General features: G+C 45.4%; 1 protein-coding gene and 1 pseudogene across 1 annotated transcript in view; one reads left to right on the top strand and one right to left on the bottom strand.

The window, feature by feature from the left end:
• The window catches only part of spel1 (DNA mismatch repair protein spel1), an 85,631-nt gene extending 60,698 nt beyond the window's left edge, over nucleotides 1-24,933 (bottom strand). The window contains exons 1-9 of the mRNA XM_077632719.1: nucleotides 24,749-24,933; nucleotides 23,959-24,008; nucleotides 21,829-21,864; nucleotides 19,299-19,386; nucleotides 14,029-14,174; nucleotides 12,214-12,324; nucleotides 9,119-9,205; nucleotides 8,337-8,457; nucleotides 5,545-5,631 (exon numbers count right to left, since the gene is read on the bottom strand). Coding sequence (XP_077488845.1) covers nucleotides 5,545-5,631; nucleotides 8,337-8,457; nucleotides 9,119-9,205; nucleotides 12,214-12,324; nucleotides 14,029-14,174; nucleotides 19,299-19,386; nucleotides 21,829-21,864; nucleotides 23,959-24,008; nucleotides 24,749-24,782 — 760 coding nt within the window. The 5' untranslated portion in view covers nucleotides 24,783-24,933. The remainder of the gene's footprint in view (nucleotides 1-5,544; nucleotides 5,632-8,336; nucleotides 8,458-9,118; nucleotides 9,206-12,213; nucleotides 12,325-14,028; nucleotides 14,175-19,298; nucleotides 19,387-21,828; nucleotides 21,865-23,958; nucleotides 24,009-24,748) is intronic.
• On the top strand, nucleotides 14,680-19,016 carry LOC144096829 (uncharacterized; annotated as a pseudogene).
• Nucleotides 24,934-24,950: the final 17 nt, after the last annotated feature.

The following is a 24,950-nucleotide window of genomic DNA, read 5'->3' as shown; positions in this document are numbered from 1 at the left end:
TACTTCGTCTTCCAGATGGTGGCGGCCTTTTTTCCTTCTCTTCATCTCCTTCCTCTGCTTCTCTCTCTTGATTCAGCTGGACTTGACTTGCGGATGTCTACAACTACTAACTACAACAGGCTTCAGTTACACAACCACTCCCGAGGACGGGGGGGGGGGGGCACACCTGGTAACAGCTCTGGCTGTAAAAGAACTCATTTACTGTGCGGCTGAGTGCACTGCACCTAAGCAGGTTGGCAACATCTCAGGATTTTTTATTTTTTTCTCAATGAAACATTGCTAACCATATTCTACTCAGTTGTGGGAACAAACAACAAAAGCATGTTAGCTTGAAACCTGAAAAGACCAAACATTCTTTGCTATAAAGGAGAACATAAACTAAAGGAACATGTTTTTTAACACACGGATTTCAAACAAATGGGCCACGGAACTTAGGCTTAGGTGCCCTAAAGAATTAACTTTTGTTCTAAATATACTGTGTCAGCAACATATCTTGGTTTCTCTTTTCCATCCATAACACATATCTTTATCAGTATTCACGGTTCATCACTGGTCAACTGCTTACCACGTATTACCGTAAGTCAGTGGCTAGGCGCTTTCTACATCGAAATTAAAGTGTAGCAGTATCCTACCTTCGCATTATTCCAGGCTCTGAGTCCATTTGTAACTTTCGCTATGCCCGAAATGACAAAAGAATTGAAGCAGCCATTGGTGATGTGACGGGTACGCTGCCCTTTCTTCTTTCTTGTCTACTAGTATGCAGTGGACAAAAGCTTATCCTTGTAACTCCAATGGCAAGACGAGTTTGAGACCCTTGCTTCAGCTCAGTGATGCTACAAAGTTGGCGCATGATAACCATGTTACATGTGCATGATCATGTGCCACCTCATGTCCTTGAAAAGATCACTCTGCCAACAGCTACAATGGTTAACAGTGAGCAGGGTGAGGTCGAACTGAGGAAGACTCATTACTGCTATTGGATGAATTTGCCTAGCAAACTGTCTCACATATTACTCCAGGGGGAATAATAGGATGGAATTCCAAGGATGGAATAACAGACAGGTACACATATCACACAGACATGTAGCATACACATAGAACTGTAAGCATTAGGAAGTGCCTGCACAGCACATAATTTAAAAGAGGCACTCTGCCAAAACCCATAAACACAATGCAGATTCAGGAGTGTCTCTCTATGCAGACGCAGTGAAGCAAAAATGATCCAAAATTGATTACTAATAAGGGAGTAATAGCTCATTGGCATCCACCCGAGTGCAGCCATACGGCTACAAAGGAAAGCTATACAGCTTCCTCAGAAACTTCGCAGTTAAAGAAAAATTCGTCCTGGTCCGGGTTCAAACCCGGGCCAATGAGTAATTACTCCCTTATTACAAATTTACTCCACCTTAGGGGCTTGCCCTAAACATTTAACCAACTCTGTTCCCACTTCGAGTTATTAATTTGCTCCCGCCCTACCACAAACTTGCCGTCCCCGGTTAGCTCAGTTGGTAGAGTGACTGCTCTGGTGAAGCGGTGGTCCCGTGTTCGAACCCAGACCAGGACGAATTTTTCTTTAATTGCGAAGTTTCTGAGGAAGCTGTATAGCTTTCCTTTGTAGCCGTATGGATGCACTTGGGTGGATGCCAATGAGTAATTACTCCGTTATTACAAATTTACTCCACCTTGGGGGCTTCCCCTAAACATTTGACCAAACTGATTACTCCAGTCATGGTATGGACCTAGGTTTGCATGTCAGGCCACAATTTTTTTCTTGCACTATGAAAATCTGGCAAAGTTGTATAACTTTCCTCAACCATAGGATAGTGCTCAGATGCATGTTAAAAGGACCTTGCGACACAAATCAAGCAAACGGTTTTTGTTCTTTGCATGCTGCAGAGCATGGTGCAAGGTGATGCCTTAGAGGGACACTGAGGAGAACTCTATCATTTCTTTTTGTTTAGTTTGGCATTTCATGGCTTTGTTGCCGCTTGTCCGGGAGCGAAAGATGCATTTATTTCAAAGAAATTTGGATTCGAAGTTGAAAAAGTTTTTCCCGCCGCTCCGACTCAAACTCGAAAACTCTTATGACGTCACGGCGAACTCTTATGGCGTCATAGGACGGAGTGACGTGAAACATGATGTAAACGCAGATTCCGTGATTTCTGGCGGCTAGTGGTGCAGTCTAGCAGCAGCCGAAACGAAAGCTACTGCCACCGCACTTTGAAAGCATCTATCGGGGGTTGCTACCGTCGCTTCGTTTACGTCTGCACCTGCGTCTTGCCAGCGTTACGATGGATCCCGTTCCCGAACCTGACGACGTAGTTCTCGCAAAAACCCCTTTCTGCATTTCAGCGACCTCAGCCCCACAAAGCATGCGATGCTTTTGAGGGAGCACGGTTAGGTTAGGCGCCATGGGTCGCTTCCCCCTTCTGCCGCGAGCAGCCGTTGCAAACTAAATATCATAACCCCAGAGCGGGGAGTCGCGAGGGGCCAGGACAAGGTCGGCGCATTGCGCCCATCGGAGGCTGGCTGGGGCTTTGGGGCCAACGGATTGTGATTAAAGGTGAATAAGGCGCATCTAGTGAATGCACTCTTCTGATGCAGAAGTATCCGCACTTTCGCTATGTATATCCTGGCCTAACAGAGCTAGGCCATCAGCAATTTTTCTCAACTGCCTAGTACCTTGTCGCTCATCCCTAATAAACGATTTCCGTTAAGTAGTTTGAAGTTGACTGGCACAGCCGGGAATGTTTCGCCGGGCGAGCGTGCGAAGACACAAGTGCTCTTTATACTGCGAACTGCCTTGTACGATCACCGACCATCGTGCCATCATAGTTTTTCATCGACCGTGGCGATCATCTGACCAGCCTTAACAGGCTCCTTCAAAGGCTAACTAGCACTTGAAGCGGCACTTGGAGTTCCTCTGCTGTTCGGCGCTTGTATATCGAGGCGCGTCAAAAACAAAACCACAGGGCATGCAAACCTCATAGACGTGAAGCGCCATAACAAATCGAAACTCTCCTGGCCGCCTGCGGCGCCGCCATGCATCGGTTTTCTTTGCTTCCAACATTCAGGTTGTCTTTTGTCTGCCTTCCTTGTGTGATAAAAGTGCACTATCTGTTTTAAAACAAAACTTACTTCAATATTGAACCTCGCAACCTTCCTTTGTTAGCCTCAGAGATTTGCGGCCCCATGTAGGAAGGAAAATTCCTCCAAAGTGGCATCTCTTGTCATATGACGTCACCACGCTTGTACTTGCCATATTGGCCTGTGGCGGCAATACCTGTATTTTGGTTCTTGCTATTTTCTACCTTACAAGAGCTTTGTTTTCAGTAAGAGCGGCATTTTTGTGATCAGGAGCTGGTATTTTATCGATACAAGACAACTTCAATTTCTCCTCAGTGTCCCACCCAGCGAGACTGCCAAAACCGCAGCATTTAATGTTCAATTCTGCTCTTGAAGCACTCACTTCGGGCCGATGCTGGTCAAATGTAGAAACAATTATCGGCAGCAGATATGAGGTGCCAAACAAACTGAGTACTTCCTTCCTGATTAGCTGTGCATCCAGTATTAAACTTAATTCTTTTGTACGTAGAAAATGAATTGAAAATATACTGCGTCTGAGTACTGCAAGCTATTCGCCTAGGACATAAAATGAAAAGAATTACCACAAGCAAATGAAAACAAATCAGAAAAACATTAGGGGCAACATTTTCCATTTCGAGGAGAGCTCTGCTGTTCAAACTGCCGACACCAAGAAAACAGTGAGGGAAAATAAAAAAATAAAAGGTCAACAAAGACCACGGGCAAGAATGTGGAAAGAAAACAACAGGAGATGGAGAGCGGGGTGGAGTGAGATGGGGGTGCAGACAGGGGGGTAGCTTTTCAAAACCTCAACTCTAATGGGATTGCAAGCTGGCATCGGGGAGCCCTGCTGTGGTCCCTCCCTTTAGTCCCACCTGCCCTGTCACTTGCATGTGTAAGCAGAACTAATAATAATAATAATAATAACAATAATAATTGGTTTTGGGGGAAAGGAAATGGCCCAGTATCTGTCTCATATATCATTGGACACCTGAACCGCCCCAAGGGAAGGGATAAAGGAGGGAGTGAAAGAAGAATGAAAGAAAGAGGTGCCGCAGTGGAGGGCTCAGGAATAATTTCGACCACCTGGAGATCTTTAACACATCGCACACGGGCACCTTAGCGTTTTTCCTCCATGAAAACGCAGTCGCCGCGGGTTCGAACCCAAGAACTCCGAATCAGTAGCCGTAATCAGAACACCTGTACCATCAAAATGCACGGCTGCGAGCTGCCCTGACCAGGTGACAGTGGTACGCAAGCTTCTGCTGCCTGTGTGCAAAGTGCAGTTCAGATTCGTAGCACCCAATCTTGGCTCCGGGTGGGTGAAATGCGATTTCATCCGATGTTTCTATTTTGAATTTTGCAAGTTGAGTAACTTTCATTTGCATGCTCTGACTTGTGCAATTTTTTTTTTTTTTCGCACTGGTGTCTGGAAACCACGAGGGATCTTAGCGGAAAGACAGTTTTCAAATCACAAAAACAACCAAAACAACGGTTTTTGAAAATCATTGTATCTCCTCCATATGCCTCGTTTCCTATGCTTTCCGGTGAACTTCCATTCCTGAAATTACCAAGAACTCTAAGAAACTGTTTCGTGAACTGTAGTGGCATTGCATTCAGAAAAATGCTGGAAAAATCGTCGCTTTTCTCCACTCCAGTTATCTAACTAGATGCAGATTTCTTCCAGACTGTTTTGTCTATGCTAAACCTGCTTGTTTTGTTGCATTCACAGAACTCCACTCTATGCAATGACATTCTTGCTTATTTTATTTTGATAAATTATAGATTTTTGGTCTGACATCTTGTTTACAGTTCAGACATGTGTATGCCAATTGCTTTGTAAAAGATTGGAAAAAAACGCATGTTGCAGAAAAAAAGTCCAAGACTCCGCAGCATGTACTCAGAAATGCAATGAATGTTGAACCGGTCTTCTATCCCATTCTGTCTTGTCTGCAGGTGTTTCACAATGTGTAGAAGAGAAAAAATACTAAATTAGTATAAAGAAAACTTCTCCAGATATGATATTGAAATTTTTAGCAATTAAGTTTTACAGCATTACTAAAGCGTAGCAATATTTCAATCAAAATCCATCAAAATATAAGAATGTTCGCAAGAGCATCTGTGGCCAAAGAGCATCATGGCACAATGTGTTTTCATCTACTCAAGGTGGGATCAAAAACCCATTTCCCAAGTATGTCACCCTAAATAAGCCAAGCACCAGCTCAGCGGAAAGCTTGCACCTATTGTATCACCGGTAGGTACCCAGTGGCACTGGAGATTGAACCCCGCACCTCCCGCATGCGAGATGGATGCTCAGACCACTAGGCCACCGCTGCGGTGAAAAAAGTTTGTGTTGAAAGCCACGTGCCCCCTTAAACACTTCCCAACTGAGCTTATTTTTGGTTACTTTGTAGAGGCTGCACTGATCCCATCGAGCAAGAGCAGGATGATCACACTCACCTAGCATGGACGCCTGCCCCTGCGGCAGCTGTGATGGCTGCAGAAGGCAGCCCAGGTCCTGGGCGATTTCCTTCGAATTAAAGTCACCTGCATGGCACAAGGACAGTCTCTTGTCTAATGCTTGCAGTGTTGAATGTCACCATGATAAGGTAAACGTAGGACTCCTTGGTCACAGCCTGCTTTACTAGCCCACAGGACAAACAAATGACATAAGCCAGAGCTGAGGTGTTACACCTCTGCAGCTGTGAGCACTGTGGCAGCACCGCAAGTGGGATGAACGCCAGAAATGAGCAGACAAGCGGATTTAGAGGCAGTGGTTGGACAAGGCAGTTAGAGGAGAAGTGGGGAAGGGGGTCCCACTTGTTGTGTGCCCCCACAGCAAGTTGCTGCCTGCCATGAAGACTATTACTGCTCACATATATTTTAAAGTAGTACACATATATTTTTAAAGGGATCACCATGATCATCTTGGACAGGTCATTACGTTCTCTTTACAAGACCAACAAGCCATGACACTTTTAAATTCTGCTTCATTGCCGGCAATCGCTCTTCCACAGGCTTATTAGGGACATAAGAACAAGGTATTTTACTTGCAGGGCTTAGAACACACTTGAAACCTTTTGAAAGCTAAAAACTGGCCGAACTGTTTCAGGGGAAAAACAAAATTTCAGCTGGTCACAAGTTGAGAATTTGTAAGAAGCTCCATCAGCAGGCAAGATGCAAAATGTCAATCTCTCTGCACTCAAAGTAAAATGACTCCACTTAAAAAACATGTTTTGCTGTTTTGAATGTGCCTATGACTGCAATATATTAAACTGCGTGATATGCAAGCAGTTAATTCTGACAGGTTTTTCAGAGCAAGAACGCATTAAATTGTGTGGTATAGAGAAAAAAGCAGCTATACACACCTGTGTGCACCACATGTCATCTAGTTCACAGCACAGGCATAGACACCTGGGCAGCTTGCACTAGTGCTTGCAAAGTGCAGCCACCATCATAGTAAAACTTCATTCATTTGGCCACCTTTAATCTGAAATCCAGTTAATTCAAAACACCGACATTGTACCGGACAATGTCCATGCAGGCCTATGGCTTCAGAAGGTCTCTAAGCCAGTGCTTTTGGAATAACACTGGCTCTCAAGGAGGGCCTGTGTCGAGGTATGATCGACATGGCAAGTGATCATTCAAATACCATATTTACACGATTTTAAGTCGACTCGAATGTAAGTCGATCCCCCCACTTCACATTTCTGGAAAAAAAAAATTTGGAGGTCGTTTACACTTGGCCTTTAATAATGGAACGTGATAGCACTATCCTGCAGCCTCCGCTTATCGCCAGCCGCTATAATCTGCCGCGCGCGAGAGCGTCCGTGGGCAAATTCCAAAACGAAAATGTATTAGTCACTGGACTACTCGTCCACACTTACGCCATCGTCCTCACTAGAGCTGCCGTCGTGATCGCTGCTGCAGTCCCACAGCTCGTCGTTCTACCATCGTCGTGCAGCGAAATCCCGCACTTCGCAAACAGCCACATCACGACATTGCGTGTAACAGCTGAAAATTTTGCCTCGCTGAAGCTGCCATGCCTGTATAACCCGTTGTGAATGTTGACCTTGAGGCCCGGTGGGCAGTTCGTTTCTTCGGCGTGAAGAATGACAGCCATCTTGAATGTAGCTGTGAACGAGCGCAGTCGCTTGCCGGACCCGGGGCACAAACGACAAAAGACGAAGCACTACATTAAAAACATGTGAAACGAGGCCGCCAGCAGTCGAATGCATAAGAGCCAAAGAGAAGCCACGCGTGAGCGGCGTCGGCTCTTCCGTCAGCTACTGGCACTCCCCGGCGCCGCTGCGGTTCCGAGTGGGGGTGCCACCGCAATTGGAACAGCGGCCCTTCCATCAACTATCAACGCTCCTTTGAGCGCTGAGTCCGCGGTTGAAAGTAAACAAAAAAAACTTAGACGACGCCTATTACGAGTAGAATGCGAATGCGTTATCGGGCCGCCGCCGCTTATCAGCAGACGCAATCTGCAGCCACGCGTGGGGAGTGGGCTGGTGCCGGTTTGCTGCTTATCAACAGCCACCATCGGCCAACTCGCGTGGTGTGGGAATGCCGGTTCTGTGCGTTGATATAGCAGCTGCTCAAGGCCAGCGCCAAGAGCAATCCGACGGAGCCACGTAGCAAAAATGCAACTACGGTGTAGCATGCCTGATATCTCGTTTGTCTCGCATTTATTATGGTGCGATGCTTTGGTTTCGATTTTAAGTAGACTCCCCCACTTCGGATTTTCAAATTTTGAAAAATATGTCGACTTAAAATCGTGTAAATACGGTACATAACCCTCTTCAAGCTTGATATGCATAATGCATTGTTGCCCACGCAATCCTAAAGTGTGCGCAATGGCAAGTGTCACAACTTTTCTGCGCTTCTGCTTCTTCCCACCAGAAGAGTGGGATGGTGCTGCCTCCCCCAGTTGATGGCCTTTTTTTTTCATTTAGTGCAGCATTGCCCTTTCCACACATTCTCTAACACACGAACAAACTCCCAGACTTTCCAAACCCACTCGCCCCGATTCTACAGGATCCAGTAATGCAAGCTTTACTTACGTTTGATACATAGTACTACATGCCTCGCAGATTTCACTGGAGCGAACAGAGCGAAAAAGTGGGCTCACCAAGACTTTTTGCACATGAGATCAACACCATCATTAAAAGCTGGTGAACTATGATGAAGTGCAGCTACAGTGAATGTATCAAACAGGTTTACAAGCGTGTAGCCGCAACATGCCTCACCTGGCTTCGCCTCAGTGACCAGTGCCCCCGAGCGCTCCAGGAGGGCCTTCAGCTCGGGACAGCGGCGGGCGTCAGTGGCAGACAGGAGGCACTCCTGGGGGCTCAGCTGTGCCAGCACAGCCTGCATGTTTGACACACCCCAGTCCCTCAATCGACAGCAGCAATCCCACAGAGAGAGGTGGCCACGGCAGGCAGCGATGAAGGGGCAGTACATAGCAACATGCAGGCTACCTGATGCCGTCATTAACACAAAGTGCAAATTCCTTTCCCTACGAGCAAAGAGAAGACATTGATTTCAGCTTCCTCATTCTCTAAGGCACACAGACACCTCTTGTAACAGCAAGTGCTAAACCTTAGTTGTTTTTTTACTGTGAGGCCATGTTTTTGATAACAATGCATATTTTCCTTTTGCTGTTTATAATTTCATCTTTTCATAAAACTGCTAAAGCAATTTTTAAATTTTACCCCAATGTACAGTTACCTTGTCTGAAAATATATACTGCCATTGCATAAGTGTCAAAATACAGTTTTTTCCACTCAAGGGATTCCTAATATACTATAGTCATGGGACAATTCTGCCAAATGTGACAGCAGAAACCACTGAGTGGTGGTTTAAATTCACTAGTGCAGATATTACATCTCAACGCAGGTACAAGCTGCGGACGGAACAATTAAAGTCTGGGAGAGCCACACCCTGAGTGAGCCGTCCAACTCAGCTAGACCAATGCCTATTTGTGCATTCGCATGCTCATAAAGTTCAGGTGCACTGAAGGGTGACTCACGCTGAGGTTTGAGAAGTGCTCGTCATTGACAAACTCCGCCACCGTCAGCTGCTGCAAAACTGAGTCTCCATAGGCAACACCCAAGGTCTGTGCCATGTGATGGGAGAGAACGCACGTGCCACAACAACACTGATCATCCACAAAAAACAATGTTACATATTGCTACCAAAATTTATGAATCAACAGTGCTACTAATGACATGAATTCCACATGCATACAAACATGCTCAAACTAAAAACAGTGAAATGTCATTAATTTAAAGGGGCTATGCAATAAATTAATTGAGGTTACATAAAGCAGACGAGAGATAGGCATTTCATCACTCGTCACACCAGTGCAAGAATTTTTGAGCTAGCATCAATAACAACGAAGATATAGACGATTAAAAATTGCGCTCCTCCTCTCCCCCCTCAACTCATACACACGGGGCACCAGACAAAAATAAAAAAAACAGCTCTGGGATTGGGCCCCGCCCATGAATACGTCATCCACTGACGTTCCTTTTGCAACTTCCGGTTGTCACTCCTAGCACCCCAACAGCAGCGTCGGCGGCGTGATTGCGGCGCGTCGGGTTTCTTTGCTTGTCTTCTGATAGACCCAGACCTTGAGGCGCGGCTGCTCGCTCTTACGGCCGCAATGGGCATCGAGCCCTATGCGTTCACGCCGCACCGGCTGAACGTCAGCGACGACAGTAGCGACTCGGTGAGCCACTGCGAGTGGCCCCGGGAGTCCCGACAGAAGGAGGTGGCAGAGGAAAATTGAAACCACATGCGCGAAGGCAATGCCCTGGCTCGCGCTTGCCTGAGAGGGTCGCGCGGCGGCACGAGCAGACGGTTTTCACGGCTACCGGAAGTGTGCCCGTGACGTCGTGGCTGCCGTGGCTCCAGCGAATGAGAGCGTGTGGTGGCCTGGCGACGTCATGGGTACAGTGACGTCTTTTTCCACGATTTTAGTTTCAAAATCGGTCACTACGAGCACACCAATCGGCCCGCGAATTTTAATAAACACGGTCTTTAAAAATTCATAATTAATTGCCGGCTCAGTTCCGAAGACTCATACTTGGTGTGAATGCTTCTTAGCATCATTTCTAAGCATTGAAAACATTTACAAACGACTTTTTATTCATTGCATAGTCCCTTTAAAGTCGGCCAGATGACCAAGGGAAATATTTAAATTAAGTGGGTTTTCAAGTGATTCAAAATGAAAGTGAAAGGAAAAAAAAAAAGAAAAACATTCAACCACAGCCAGGATTTTAGAGCCACCACTACTAAGTACACTCTATCAAAAGGAATGGCAAGTTTGTTACAGGTGACCACAGAAGCTTTCAGAATATAGACACCACAAAAGAGCTGAATTTCATCACTGCCAGGAGGCATGGCCCAACACTGAAGGTGTATTATGCAGGCAGCACACAAAAGCATGCCTCTCAGTTTGTGGGTGCATGTTAGTACAGACAAGAAATTGGGCTTTTTTGCTGTTTTAGTGTTCTGAAAACTTCTGCGGGTATCAGTACATATGCACGTACGAACTGACATAGCATGAAAATGATAAATGAGACCCCTAATTTTTGCAGGGAATCAGAGGTCCTAACGATGACGGACAGCATAAGAAGACATTCTTCTGTCTGTTGCCATCTTCGCACAGTGTAAATTCCAACGTCGAAGATTAACCATAGCGGAATCACAGGCAAACCCGGAGTGATTCTTATCATTGCCGGCAGCTGGAATCCCAGTAAAGCCGGTTTCAAAACCTGCAGAGCACATTCACAAATCTTTCATGATTTTGTCAATGATGTTCATCACCAATGTAGGTGTGTGGTAACAAAGACCAATGAACACGATCTTCATTGCCATTCGCCGACTAAGCTTAATCTCTGCTTTCAGAGTGATGGTTCATGGGGCTTGAATTAGTTTGTAAAGGATGTGTAGCTGACATAGCTGTGCTGCAGAATGCATCATCAACTGGTTAGCTTCCCAGTTGGGCACACCTTGAGGTACACCCATAGTCAGGCCCAGAATGCCAAGCAATTTCGCATGTGTCTACAGAATGGATTGTCGCATAGTATTCTCGGCAGCTGTGAGATAAACTTTAGAACTTGCTCTTGTTTTCCTGAAGAATGTGAGCGATTGTTTGTACCCGCCAAGCAGACTCTTTTATTTGTCATGCACAATTTGTAGCTGCTCTACCTGTAGTCACATTGTTGTGGTGACCTTTCTCTAATTCAGATTTCTCGCCTGGAGACACATTGCTTTGCTAAAGTTTCATTCACATTGCCTTGCTGGGAAGTGTGTTTCTTGTGATGCTATGTTATTGCGTTACTGCTCACTCATTATTTAGTAGCCCGAAACTATGGCTTTCCCAGGAACTAATTCCAAGCCTCCCAACATTGATAAATGTGCCCAGCATGCTGGATGACTGACTTTACCTAATGTGTCCTCAGCTCCCACATAGAGGGACAGCATTGGTATGGGGCAGAGGGATACTCTGCCTCAACTCTCTGTGAGTGTGCGAGTTTGTGATATTCCTAAATGGTTCCTTGCTCAGCAGAGCACTTACATTTGAGGCTGCCTGTATCAGACTGTGCAGCAAAACGAACACCTGCTCACAGCTCCACAGATTCACTGGCAGACTCATAAAAGCTAGTTGAAAACAACTAGAGTCGTTGAAGCGCAAACACATTTGTGAAAGTTCAACAAACAATGTACATCCATGCACATGGAGCAGTTTACATGCTCAGTTCTACAGTGCACATATAAACCATACAAAACATGTTGAGTAGCATGTGAAAGTTTACAGGCTACAGCAAGGTTTACCACAAATAAATGAGTGGCGCTTGTTGGAACTTCGAGGCGTTCTGCTTTGATTTCATTGTATGACTCATGCCCTCTGACTTAGTGAAGCGATTAGGCAAATAGTTTACAATTTGCGCACAGTCGTCCCTTGGAAAGTGAGGGTCCAACTGCTTCTCAGAGAAGCCTACTTTATGGACGTGGTGTAACTGGCATTCATAGGGTAGTCAAAGAAGCGTGCCACTATTTTGTGCAAAGCACAAGCCAAGGGCAGCATACAACAGCAACAGCAGGGGGCTTCCTCACCTGCAGGTTGGAGTGGAGAGAGACAGCAAGCACTCCCTTGGATTCTGAAAGGCCCCCACCCGTCGATCCGAAAAGAACGTCCTCCAGTGGTGCCAGGTTGCCAGGGGATGCCTGCAGTTTATTCCATTTTATACTTGAACACCTTGCCCTTATGGTAACTTCATGAGAAGACAGGAAAAGTAATCAAGCAAGAGAACTTGGCAGCAGAACAAAAATTGGTGCACTCAGTCGGGCTCAAAAATGGGAGCAAAAGATACTTAGTGCACATAGCACAAGAGGGCAACCGGTGCCAAATATGTCTAGTGGCTACAGCACAATTTCGTATTTGATTTCTGCAGAGTTCAGATGGCAATTCAATGACAGAGTGGATGTTGTTTGGCTACATTTTTATTTGATTCAGACATGAACATTTAGCAGCTTCTGGCCAGGAAGCTACCACGACAGCAAATCTGAGCTGCAAAAGGAGAAAAGCTGCGTGCGCTAGCTCAAAGGGAGCAGGCATCGACTTTCTCTTCCTCCTTAAAGTTGATGTACAACCTTGCAATTGACAGTGATGACATTTAGAAATATTTAAACACTTTATACCAGACGCTGGTGTCATTAAATGAGTAGAGCGCATGGCAGCAGGATGCATGCCTAGGTATTTGCATGCACAGCAGTGTTATATTTAGGAAATAAAAGAGGTTACATCTACCATGTGCACAGGAAGGGGAACCTCTTTGATTTAATTTGATTTAGTTTGGTTTATTGGATTTAATGTCCCAAAGCAACTCGGGCTATGAGGGACACAGTAGTGGACGTCTCTGGATAATTTCGACCAGCTGGAGTTCTTTACCGCGCACTGTCATCACACAGCACACAGGCGTCTACAATTTTGCCTCCATCGAAATGTGACTGCCATGGCTGGGAACAAATGAGCACCTCTCAGGTCAGCGGCCAAGCACCATACCACTAAGCCTACGCGGCAGCTTCCTATTCGATTTGCATTGCGCTGACTACTGCACGAGAAATGCAGATGCAAAAAACCATGCCTCCTGCACAACTTCTGCCCTCTCCCTTCTGGACAAAGCAGGAACCATGGCTTATATATGACACAAAACTGGTGGTTTCATGAGCCAAAAACTAGGCCTGGTTTATGAGGAAAACCGCCTAATTGAAAGTCCCGGAATTGTTTCAGCTACCTAAGGTTCTTTTTAGTGTGCCAGAACTTGAGTTTACAGGTGTTTTTGTAATCTGCCTGCATGATGAAAATGTAGCTACTGTGGCCAAAAATCAAATCTGTAGACGTGTAAACATCAACATCAAAACTACTCAATCATCATGACAAGTAATTAACTTCATTAATTAAAATACATCTTCAAATTGAGCAGTTTGGGTTTAAAAAATAATCCATTGATACACTGCAAGCATTAAAAGGAGAGGTGTCACTGATAACATAGCGCCGTAGTCAACAGGTGCATCTTCAGTCTGACTGATGTGTGGGCCCCACTGCGATGGCTCAATGCCTGTGGCACTTGGCTGCTGATCCTATGGTCGTGGGCTCGATGCCAACTGCAGCAGCCAATTTTCAATGGAGAGCAATACAAAAATGCCCGCTTGTTTTACAATGTTGGTGCAGTTAATGAACCAGTTGGTCTAAATTGATCCACAGCCCTCCACTGTGACGTCCGTCGTAGCCCATGCATCACATCGGGACATTAAACCCCACAGTTTACAATTTATTTTACTGATGCGTGGCTACTGTGGCCAGGGCTTAGACTAGCAGTCTGGAGACCGGTAAGCCAGAACTGGCTCCTAGTACTGGACAACACACACCTGCGTGACCAGTGCCCAGGCGCTGAAGGGACGCGCAGCCTTGTTCTGATACACCTCAACCCGGTACCGCTTGATTAGCAGCAGCTCAGACAGCAGGCTCTCATAGCTGCGCTGGCTTACACACACGGACGCCACCTTAGCATCACCTGCAGCATACGCATAGCCTCACCTGTACACAAAGTCATCCAGTGTGCCCACAGCATGGGAAACAAACACACAGTCAAGTGACATTTGCTGAGGAAATTAGAGCATCCTTTATAACACCATTCAAGTTTTAACAGCCAAACAAGCCAGTACACAACTAGCCACAGAAATTTTCTCTCACACTGATACATAAACTATCACAAGATTTAGCTTAGAAGTTAGAAGAATCCTGTCAGACCCACACCAGCAAACACTTGAGGCACGCATCATAATAAATAAGCCTGCCAAACATTGGCATTCTGCCCCGAACCACTCACATTTTAGCAAGGCAGACTTGAGAAACCAGAATGCTACAACCAACGTTTATAGATACTTTTTTTAGTTCCCAAACTCCTCCGCTGAAAGCGGGCGCTGCTTGTACCCGGGCGGTGAGAGGGCGCTACAGTCGAGGTTTGCGCGGTCGCCGGCGCGCGCGCGGCCCCTCTCCCGCTGTTACTACTTAGCCCGTGCACGCGTTTGTCGTTGCCTTTTTTTTTGTTCATTTGTGTTCCTGTGCGCTCTGCGAACACGTGGTGCCCATCGTGCACTCAGAACAACAAACGCTGCTGGCCGTGAAGCAGCTTTCGAGCGCGACGATGCCAACTTGCTTCGTGCCCGGCTGTACTAGCGGGTACAACAGCAACCCGGAGAAACGGCACTTTTTTGCCCCGCCATCCGATCCGGAGCTTCTCGGAAGGTGGGTTCGAGCTATACCGCGTGCAGACAAAGTGCTCAGCAAGACTTGCAAGGTGTGTGACGTACATTTTGTGGCAGATGACATTGTGAAGACTTACAAGCATGTCATTGACGGTCAGATTGTCGAGATGGACCGTGGGTGTTGGGCACTGAAGCCTGATGCAGTTCCGTGCCAATTCCCGAATGTTCCGAGCTATTTATCGAGAAATCGCAAGAGACGGCGGTCGCCAAAAAAAAGACCTATCAATGCGGCCCCTGCTAATGCCACATTTGCGGAGTCCCACCTAGAAATTCCTGAAGCATTGTCTGATCCCGTGCAAGGCATTGATTTCGCACAGATTGTGGAAAAGAGCTCGTCGATACAGCTTCCGAGAAACTGGAGAATGGCGGCCCTTGAGGAGGAGGCGGGAAAATACAAAGAGGTTGTCTTTTATGACGCCGGGATGAAGGAAGGCGTTTATACCATCCTGAAAAGTGTCGTATTTCGTGAGGACCTGACCTACGTTGTCCAAGCAAATGGAAGGTTGTTGTACAAGTGGGATGCGGACATTCAGGTTTTTTCTTTGAAAGATATAGAGGCAATTTTGCAGATCGTGCACACAAAGCAATTTTGCCGTGGTTGCTCTGACTTCGATGTCGCCAGCTGTAGGAGCGTGGCCCAAAATGCTAGAAGTACGCTCTACCATAAAGACTGCACTGTTTTGACAAGTGCAGACAAAGAAGTGTGTGCTATGTGCACCAGCTTGGCAAAATGTTTGAAGCGGAGGGCAACATCGACACGACCGAAGAAAAAGGTGCCTGTGGCAGCAAGTGTGCTGAGAAAGCGGCTAATCCGTGCCACTGCAGCGCGAGAACGAAAAAAGCAAGAAGTGAAGCGGCTCAGTGAGAAGATGAAGAATGCGTTGACAAGAACTCTGGATGAAATCACCCAAGATTTGCCTGAGGTACAAAAAATGGCCCTCCGAGCAGCTGTAATGCAGCAGGCAGCAAAGTCGCCCCGTGGTCATAGATACACAGCCGACTGGCTTATGGTCTGCTTACTTTTGCGGCTAACAAGCCCGAAAAGCTACAGGGCCCTTTCTAGTATGAAAGTTCTTCCCCTTCCAAGTACATGTCGCCTCGTGCAGCTGCTGAGGGGTCTGCCGTGTGAGTACGGTTTAAACAAATTTGCTCTCGAAAGCATTCAGCTTCAAATGACAGGAAAGGCAGAACATCAAACCTATGGCTGTATAATAATTGATGAGGTGAAGTTGCGGGAAACAACGGAATTTAACAGAACATCTTGCAAATTTGATGGATTTATCGACTATGGTGATGTTGCCAAAGCGAATTCTGAACAACTAGCAGACCATGCTTTAGTTATAATGTTCAATCCCATGTTCGATTCGTGGGTTCAGCCCATTGCAAGCTATGCCACAAAGGGAGCAGCACCAGGCTGGGTGTTGGCAAAAATAGTAGTAAACTCTGTTCTGCAGCTTCACCAGCATGGCGCCCAAGTCTTGGCTGTAATCAGTGATGGTGCTGGAAACAATAAGTCAATGTGGAAGCTCCTTGGGGTCAGCGGAAAGCTTGGCGAGGCCCAATGCAGGATGGAACACCCATGCCTCCCTGACGGTGCATTTCTGCATTTCATATGCGACATGCCGCACATAATCAAGTGTGTCCAAAATCATTTGATGAAGCACAAGTATGGAGAGGTAAGCTATTATAACCACGCCTTCTTATTATGTGGAGAATTGTTTCTTTTGAATGAGCATGTGTGCCTTGCTTTTATTCCCTTCAAACGTGGCAATTTTATTGCAGATCGGGGACCATCGAGTGAACTACCATCACTACGAGCGGCTTTATGAGGAGGAAAAAAAGGCTGAGATTAAAGTGGTGCCAAAACTGACAGAGTATCACGTCAAGCCGCAGAGGCTTCAGACCATGAATGTTCGCCTGGCAACACAAGTACGATATTTCAGATGCCTTTCCCTGCCAACGTGTTATTACTCTTTCCAGATTAAATACTGCGTATGCACGCTCCTACCACAGACAGTTCATATTTCCAGTGTGGGCAACGTTTATTGATTGGCAAACAATATGTTAAGCTTCTATATTCCGAAGCTTGCTGACTTGCAGCTGTAGTAAAATCAGGAAACTGTTTTTCAGCTTTTCAGCCGCAGTGTGGCGACGGGGTTAAAGGTCTACCGGCAGCTAAAAGTACCTGGCTTTGCCGACAGCGCAGAGAATGAAAAAGTTACTTTGCTGCTAAATGATCTTTTTGACATCCTGAATGCCAAGATTCCTCAAGCTGGAATAAGAAAAGGCTCTCCTAAAATTAAGGTAATCAGTTTCTGTGTACTCAGTTTAAAAGAATCAATCAGAAATCTCTTAATGTGAGAAGAAAAAAAAATAAATTTTATAGTATAATGCACCATTTCTGTTGTAGTTTAATATATTTATTTTTTTTTTCATCTACACACATTTTTTTCAGTTTTTGGAGGAATTCCTCGACATGATGAACCGGACGGAAGCAAGAGGAAATATCAAACTCATTGCATGAAATCAAACCGTTGAGTCCCTGCGGGTGACATTGATGTCAGTGCTATCCATTATAGACTTCCTACACAACAAGGGCGTCAGCTATATTCTCACAGCGAAGTTAAACCAAGACCCGCTTGAGGTAATTAGACTGGCACGTTGAATAAGCCTAGAAATGCTCATATATAATGTTTTTTTTTTATTCCAGAGATTCTTTGGCCTAGTGAGGTCATTTGGAGGTGACGAAGACCACCCTACAGTGACCAAGTTTAGCCAATTATTTAGGCTGCTTTCTCTTTACACACCTGTTGAAGTAGCTGTGAAAGGGAACTGTGAGATGGGAACTGATCGTGTATTACTTAGTGCCTTCAAGAGCCTCGGAGAAAAGCGTCGCGACGCCCTTATCCAGAAAAAGGCTATGAAAGAACAGGTCTGGCAGGAGCTGATGACAATACCTTTCAGGGACCTCTCCAATGCTTCCAACGACAAAAGATGCAGTGTTCCATCACCAGAAGAAACAGCCTTGTACTGTTTGGCAGGCTATGTGGCTTTCAAAATGAAAAAGAAAACGCAATGTAAACTCTGCAAAGCGGACGCACTTGGCACGCAGGATTCTCTGCCGCGTGAGGCTATGCTCATTATTGAGCGTGAATATGTCAGTGGCAGTCTCGCGTACCCTTCTGAAAAGCTGTTTGCCTGTGTAAGCACGGTAGAGGGCACTATAAAACAGGCTAGAAAGGGCGAGTTGTTTGGCGACCTGTTTTGGAACGTGCTGGATTCTCTTGTAAAAAAAGGCACGAATGGTGTTGGTTGTCCACAGCATGCTGAGGTGTTCACAGCTCAATTAATTTACTTTTATTTAGTGACGCGCATGCACTTCTTTGCACGAGCAAAGTGCTTGGAAAATAGTAGCGCCGTTAGAGCTCAAAGAGAGCAAAAGAAGGCGAAGCTTGTCTGACAAATTAATGGACAGCAAATTTGTCAGCAACGATGTTTAGTGGATTTGTGAATAAAATTTTTTATTTAAATGCCAATGGCCTTGAGTTACTCTTGCATTTCGCCCACACCGGTATCGAACTCGCGGCTTTCGGGAAAGCAGCCGCGGGCCGTAGCCACTGAGACAGCTAGCAGCGGGTTTTAGTTGCACCAGTATTGCTGTAATAAAACTTAAAAGTAATTTTGCTCGAAATGCATGACACAACAGCCAGTCGCGAAAATGTGGTTCGGCGGATAATCCGAATCTATTGAAGTAGCAAGGTTAGGTTCATCTCACGGGATGCAGAATCGAAGCATGCATTTCGTCATTGCCTGTACAAAACGGCCGCTTGCGACACTGCTCAGAATACCGCTCTTCAGTTCGCATACGCGCTAAGCACACATATGTTACGAAATACCTCCGGGCAAGAGCCGGAAACAAAAAACAGCCGTCGCGCAGCGATGATTCGAATGCGAGTGCTCGTGCTAGCACGCTGCACGCTAGCAGACGACTCTCGCTCTCCCCGCTCAACCCGCGATTGCAGCGCCGCGGCGGGGACGGCGACAGGCCGCCCGCTCCCTATGGGCGCTGCGAGGAGTTATGGAACTAAAAAAGTATCAATAAACGTTGGCTACAACAGCATTAAGGTTGCTAACGTAGCGAACCATGCAGCAAGGTCACAGAAAATTCTGCATTGGCACTGCCCTCAAGCACAACAAATACAAACAAAGAAACATGCAAAAGCCTCAACAAGCTCCTCAGCAAGCACAAAGACACTCATAATCAAATCCCCCTTACTCTCCGTCACCTCTTTCCCTCCATACTTCCTGGTGCAGTCTACTAAAAAATTACCAGCACCTGCCACGAATGTTAAGTTTGTGTCACAGCCTACCTGAGCCAAGGTACTTGAGTGCCGACATGCTGCGGTACACCTCCCGGCAGACATACTCAGCATCTGCTCCGTGTACTGTGTAGTAGTCCTAGAACATAAGCCCACAAGAGCATTTGCAGACTAAAACAAATGGTTAACAGGTGTTTCTTTTTCTTTCAAACATCTGCATCAGCGTAATCACTGCATACAAAAAAGCGTCAAATGAAATGCCTGTACTCTGCTTTTCTTTCCGTAAAATTTGGACCACCACCAGGCCGGGGCAGAGCCTGCTCCGGTCACATCAGTTTAAACACTTAGGACCATTCAATACACTACAGAACTAATTATTTGCAGCCACTGCAAACCAGCATTCTCACTTTTGCATTTAAACTTAAAAAGTAAGGGCAGCAAGAGGCTCATCCTAAAGTTCAATTCTGTCAGTCTTTCCATAGCATAGATCGAAAAGCATAGCTGCAGCTTACCAAGCAAAGTTAGTCACGTACCTGATATTTAGCGTAATAGAATGCACTGTACTATGCCATCCACAGATGCAAGAACTCAGCCCACTGTGCTTCCACTTCCTGCTCTTCAACATTTTTTTCAGTATCCAAAAGCTGGAGAGTGTGTTGTTAGATCAGCAAATGATGGCAGTAAAAATTTGAAAAATTGTATCGATTCCACCTATACACACCCTCCTATCTCTACATAACTTGTTTTCTCTCTCCCTTTTACCTCCCTGTTCAACCTTTCCTACAGTGCACTAGTCTTCATTCTCTCCTCAAAACATTTTCCACCTACACCTTCATAGTAGCTAGTGACACCATCAGCGACCACACTTCTTTTTTAACACAGCACCCATACCCATTGAAACTTCAACTTTTGGTGTACACCAGGTATTCACCCTCTAGGTACTGGAAGGAACTGCATTCTCCGTGAACCATAGAGTAAGGAGTACAATGACCTTCCTTACTCTTCTCTACACCTTCTATGCCAATAAGAATGTCATCCAGGTAAGCTGAGGAGTAGGCATTCTTAGATATGAGCCCACGTGGTGGGTCATGTGATCATGGCAAGTTTTGAAGTAGGTGTTCTGATGAACTGGGAGGGAGATGTTGTAAAGGAAGGCTCCAAAGGCATGCAGAACCAGTGCTCATTTATTCCAAGATGTGGCCGCCATTCGCCCAATCACGAGCTGGTCCTATCGCGCACCTCCCCTCGGACTTATTGTGTCATCTTCTTTCTACGACTCTTGTGGCAACCGGCACAACCACTGCTGACACAAGTTGACGTGTTTACCATGATCTGATTTTTGAGAAGGCCATTTTTGAAGAATGGCTTCAAGTTTTAAAGGCATATATTAAATTCAGAAGAAGAAGACCACGATGTAAGTTAACCTCATACTCCGATGTTATTATCTATTGTACATCTTTGTCCAGGGAAGCTAAGGATGTTCCCCTGAAAACTGTGCTGCACAGTCAGCAAATTCACACAGCTACAAACAAGTCATCAAATTCTGATGCATGTGATTAAGTGAGCCCTTTTAAACAACACGAAGACTTACAGAGACCGATACCGAGCTAAAAGCTTCTTGAGGGAGCTTATGAAGCGGATACTGCCTTTGACTAGGGGGAAATTGTTAAACTGCTTTGCCTAGTTTTACACCAGTTGACACCGGTAGAAGTGCCAGTAAGGACTACTTTCAGCATCTCTAAATGACTGGTTGTGCAGAGTGAGAACCAGAACAGAGGCATGTGGTATCAGCTCTCAGACTGGTTGCCCAAGTACGAAACCACAGCTCGTGTCTACAGCATAAACTATATAAGTGTCCAGTGAGCAAAGGTGGCATCATTACAGCAAATAAGTCATTCAAACGATGTCATTTTCATATTGCAGCCAGATGAAAGATTCAGCATACACTCGCACACACAAAAAAAGTACGCGAACAGCCTTTACAAATCTTCCTCGCTCCACATGCTAGAACAAAGTATTGCAAGAGGTTTAAATTTTTGTGAGGGCCTGGTTATTGGGAATTGCATGCAGCTCACAAAAAAAAAAAAGGGCCTATGAATAATTTCGGCAAAATGTGAACTATAATTGGAGAAAAAAGACTCTCTGATATCAGCACTATATTTCGTATTAGGGAACTAAAAGGCAAAAGCGCGCAGACAACTTTACGTGGCAGGTTATCTTCTCGAAGACACTATGCCGTCATTTCTAGGTTACAGCCTTTTGTTTCTCATAGTGGGGTACTCAAAAATCAGTATGCCTTCTTTTTATCCGCCTCCGAGTTCCTGCTAATTTATGCTCCACGCGAATGGGACATCATGTAGCATGAGTCATGCACCTGCCTTTGCAGCGTCAGAAGGCTTGCAGGCCTAGGGGATAAGAGAACTAAGATGCCTGCTATGTCTGTGTAGCTAAATTTTGCACTTGAGGAATGTTCTTAAAACACAACTTTAGCCGAATTCGTGAAATAGTGAGCTTGCAAAATATAACTTGCTTACAGTATGTGGCAAGACTCTGTAACAGGTGGCAATATACAAGAACTCACATTTCTGTCAAAGAAGCGGAATGTTGTGGCAGGTTTCTGAAAAAAAAAAAATCATGGATGCACTCATGTGATGACACAGAGAAACAGTGAAGGCCATAAGGTATATATCTAAAGACAACTTTTTTTTTTTTGCACACCATGAACACTCCGGGTACTTGAATATGACACCCTGCACTTTTTTGCGGAGAAACCTTGAAAGGCTTAGAATACGCTATATATATATAAAAAAAGGTCCTTGCAAGTTGCATCGCAAAAAACTTGCTGCTCTAGCAGCTAAAATTCTTCACTACTGTTAGTTCTCGCATGTCACCTAAAACGATGCAAGCCAGCATTACTAGCAGCTCAGCTTTACAACAACACAGCATGCAGAAAAGCATTGAACTTTGCACCGGCCCCTACCAGTACTGCAACCAGCCAGTTATGTTCCATGCCATAACCAAAAATTCCCTCAGCCAGACCTAGAAATCCCTATTTCAGGCCCTTTTTACCCGCAGTAGCTTGGAAACTCCAACAATTTAGAAAAGGCAAGACATTTTCAGTTTTTAGGATTCCCTGAAAAATTCGTAAAATTCACCTTTCACAAATCTTACTCCATAAATTTCCCAAAAAGGAGAAAATTCCTTGAACAGATCACTGCAAGTAGCACTTGTAGGATGCTTTTCACAGCACACTGCATAGCAATGACATCAGTGACTGCCTACCAGGTAAACTTTTCCATGCAATGCCATTTTAACTACACCGTTTTTGTTTTGTTGACTTGATGTCACAGCTGGCTCTCGGAGCAGCAAATGGTTGCCAGCGGCCCTGTATTAGTTTACATCTATATTAACTACCTATCCCTATTTTTCTGCAAACTGCAAAATGTAGCACATGTGCTTGACATGTACTTGATGATTTCTGTCTCAATATTTTTCCTTCTAGCATATCCATATCTGAATTTTTTTTTTTCAATTAAGCAACACTGCTTCCATTCTCATCCACTTCAAGGCTGTAGGATTGCCTCTTTCATGCCCTGCATTTTTTATACTCGTCATGCAGGCTGCTAGTTAAGCAAAAAATATTTTACACCATAGGTATATTTGCAAGTACTGAGAAGACAACTTTTATGGCAATCATTCGATTACTCGCGGCTACCAGGTAGTGATAGCTTGCAGGTAGCCTTTCCCAGAAAAAAATACTTCCTGGTTAGCTCAAATCGTAGAGCGACTACGCTGGTAAGGTGGTGGTTCCAGGTTCGAACCCCAGACCAGGACGACTCTTTCCCGAACTATGAACATTCTGTGAAAGCAGTATAGCTTACCTTCATAGCCGCATGGCTGCGCTTGAGTGGATGTTATTGACTAATTGCTCCCTTATTATAAATTTTCTCCACTTTGTGGGGTTCCCGTAAAACACAATTGACTAGCACCAGCCAAAACCTTCACCATGAATCTATGCAATAATTTCCCCAAAAATCTCACGGACAGCCTTAATAGAAACCATGCAACAAAAGAAAAAGGCACATGTAAAAATGTAAAAGAGAAAGCACTTGAAAAACAACCTAGTCATGAGACTGGAAGCTGAACAATCAAGATTACGCTAGTATTGCTAACCATGTCATTTGCACGACATGCAATGCGTGAAAAAATGAAAGACTAGCTTCGAACCCTCTTTGGTGCTCTTGGTATTTCTGAGTGTACAGCTTCTATAACAACTATAGATAGTTTTCACGTGACATCATGGACGCCATCTTTGGGTACTGTGGCTAGCTTCCACAGTGTGCACGGCCCCAGGCTTCTGCTGCACTTTCCGGACCCAAAGATGGCGGCTGCTATGACGCCAGTGAAAACTATGTATAAGCCCAAGGTATTTATTATGCGTTGCCAGCATTCTAAATCTCTTAAAGGTGACACCAACTCTCATCCTTACCCATACCTTCCCCACACAGATGTTATAGGAGTTGCCCTACATGACTGAGAAGCAAACCCCTTGGGCTCGACCTATGCTTCGGCAAGGGCTGTACATCACTGTGTAGTAAGCTCAGTGGTCTCGGGCAGTACATATCAGCAGTGCCTCTTCTATGATTTGAGGAATTGTGCTTCATGGAAAAGGTCTAAAAGAAGCAGTTTGAGAACGTTGTACAAGGGATACCTCTGGTAAGGATCTCAGGAACCCCAGGAAGCCAGGGTCCCTTTCCACCTCTGCACAGGCAGAAAAGAAAACAAAAAATCAGTTATAACCAACATTAGTATGCCACAATAAAATATCAATTAAATAAGCAGACAATCATGCAGCGGTTATGTTACACTATTTCTTTTATGACAAAAAATAACGTCCACATTTGTGAAGCACACTGCGCATAGCGACCTAATTAAATTAAACCAGTAGTAAACCCCCCTTTTTTTTTATAAAGGACGTCGCTCTTTTGTTTATACTTGGGTTGTACTTCATCACAAGGCAGTTAATTGTACGAGGAACATACAAGAGCACGCACGAACATTCTCATTCAATGCAGAAATTATTCAGGGAGAAGTGGAACGGTGAAGAAACAGGTCTAGTATGGAAGTATGGATGCAATTTAACACGACACGAAGCACCAAGCAAAGTAGAAGCCGTGAGGCCCATATTGTATCGTTCTGTGCTCTTCTCGCTAGACAATCCTTTTTCCGCCACGTTTCAGAAAGAAGGGCGCAATCTTACAGCACTCAGGTTTTCGCGCAGAGGCCCACGCAGTGAGGACGTGCAGCTCTCTTTTACGAGCGCCAGAGAAAGGTACGCATTAGTAAAGCCCGTAAGTTCAGCGCTTTGTTTCGATCCTGCCCGCTGAATTGAAATAATCCTAAAGCACGCATAGGGCATAAAGCAGAGCGCGCAAGTTTCTATTCATATCACTGGCGCGCGCTTGGATCGCGCGCGAGCGCGCATCGCGGCGACGTCTCACCAGAGATGTCAGCATTCGGCAACAGCTCTGCCATTGCGATGGCACTTCCCGGAAGGCTTAAGCGAACGGTGAGCGCTACAGTCAGTGCAAAAAACAGCACCGGTCACTTTTATTCCCAGTTACGGGCGCTTATGACAAATACGACAAAAACACAACAGACACACGTGCGATTAACGCGCGCGCGCGAGCGAGCCCAGCGGCC

The sequence above is a fragment of the Amblyomma americanum genome, chromosome 7 (assembly GCF_052857255.1).
Source record: "Amblyomma americanum isolate KBUSLIRL-KWMA chromosome 7, ASM5285725v1, whole genome shotgun sequence".
Lineage (NCBI taxonomy): Eukaryota > Metazoa > Arthropoda > Arachnida > Ixodida > Ixodidae > Amblyomma > Amblyomma americanum.
The sequence above is the reverse complement of the archived record's forward strand: the minus strand, read 5'-3'. Positions and strand labels throughout refer to the sequence as shown.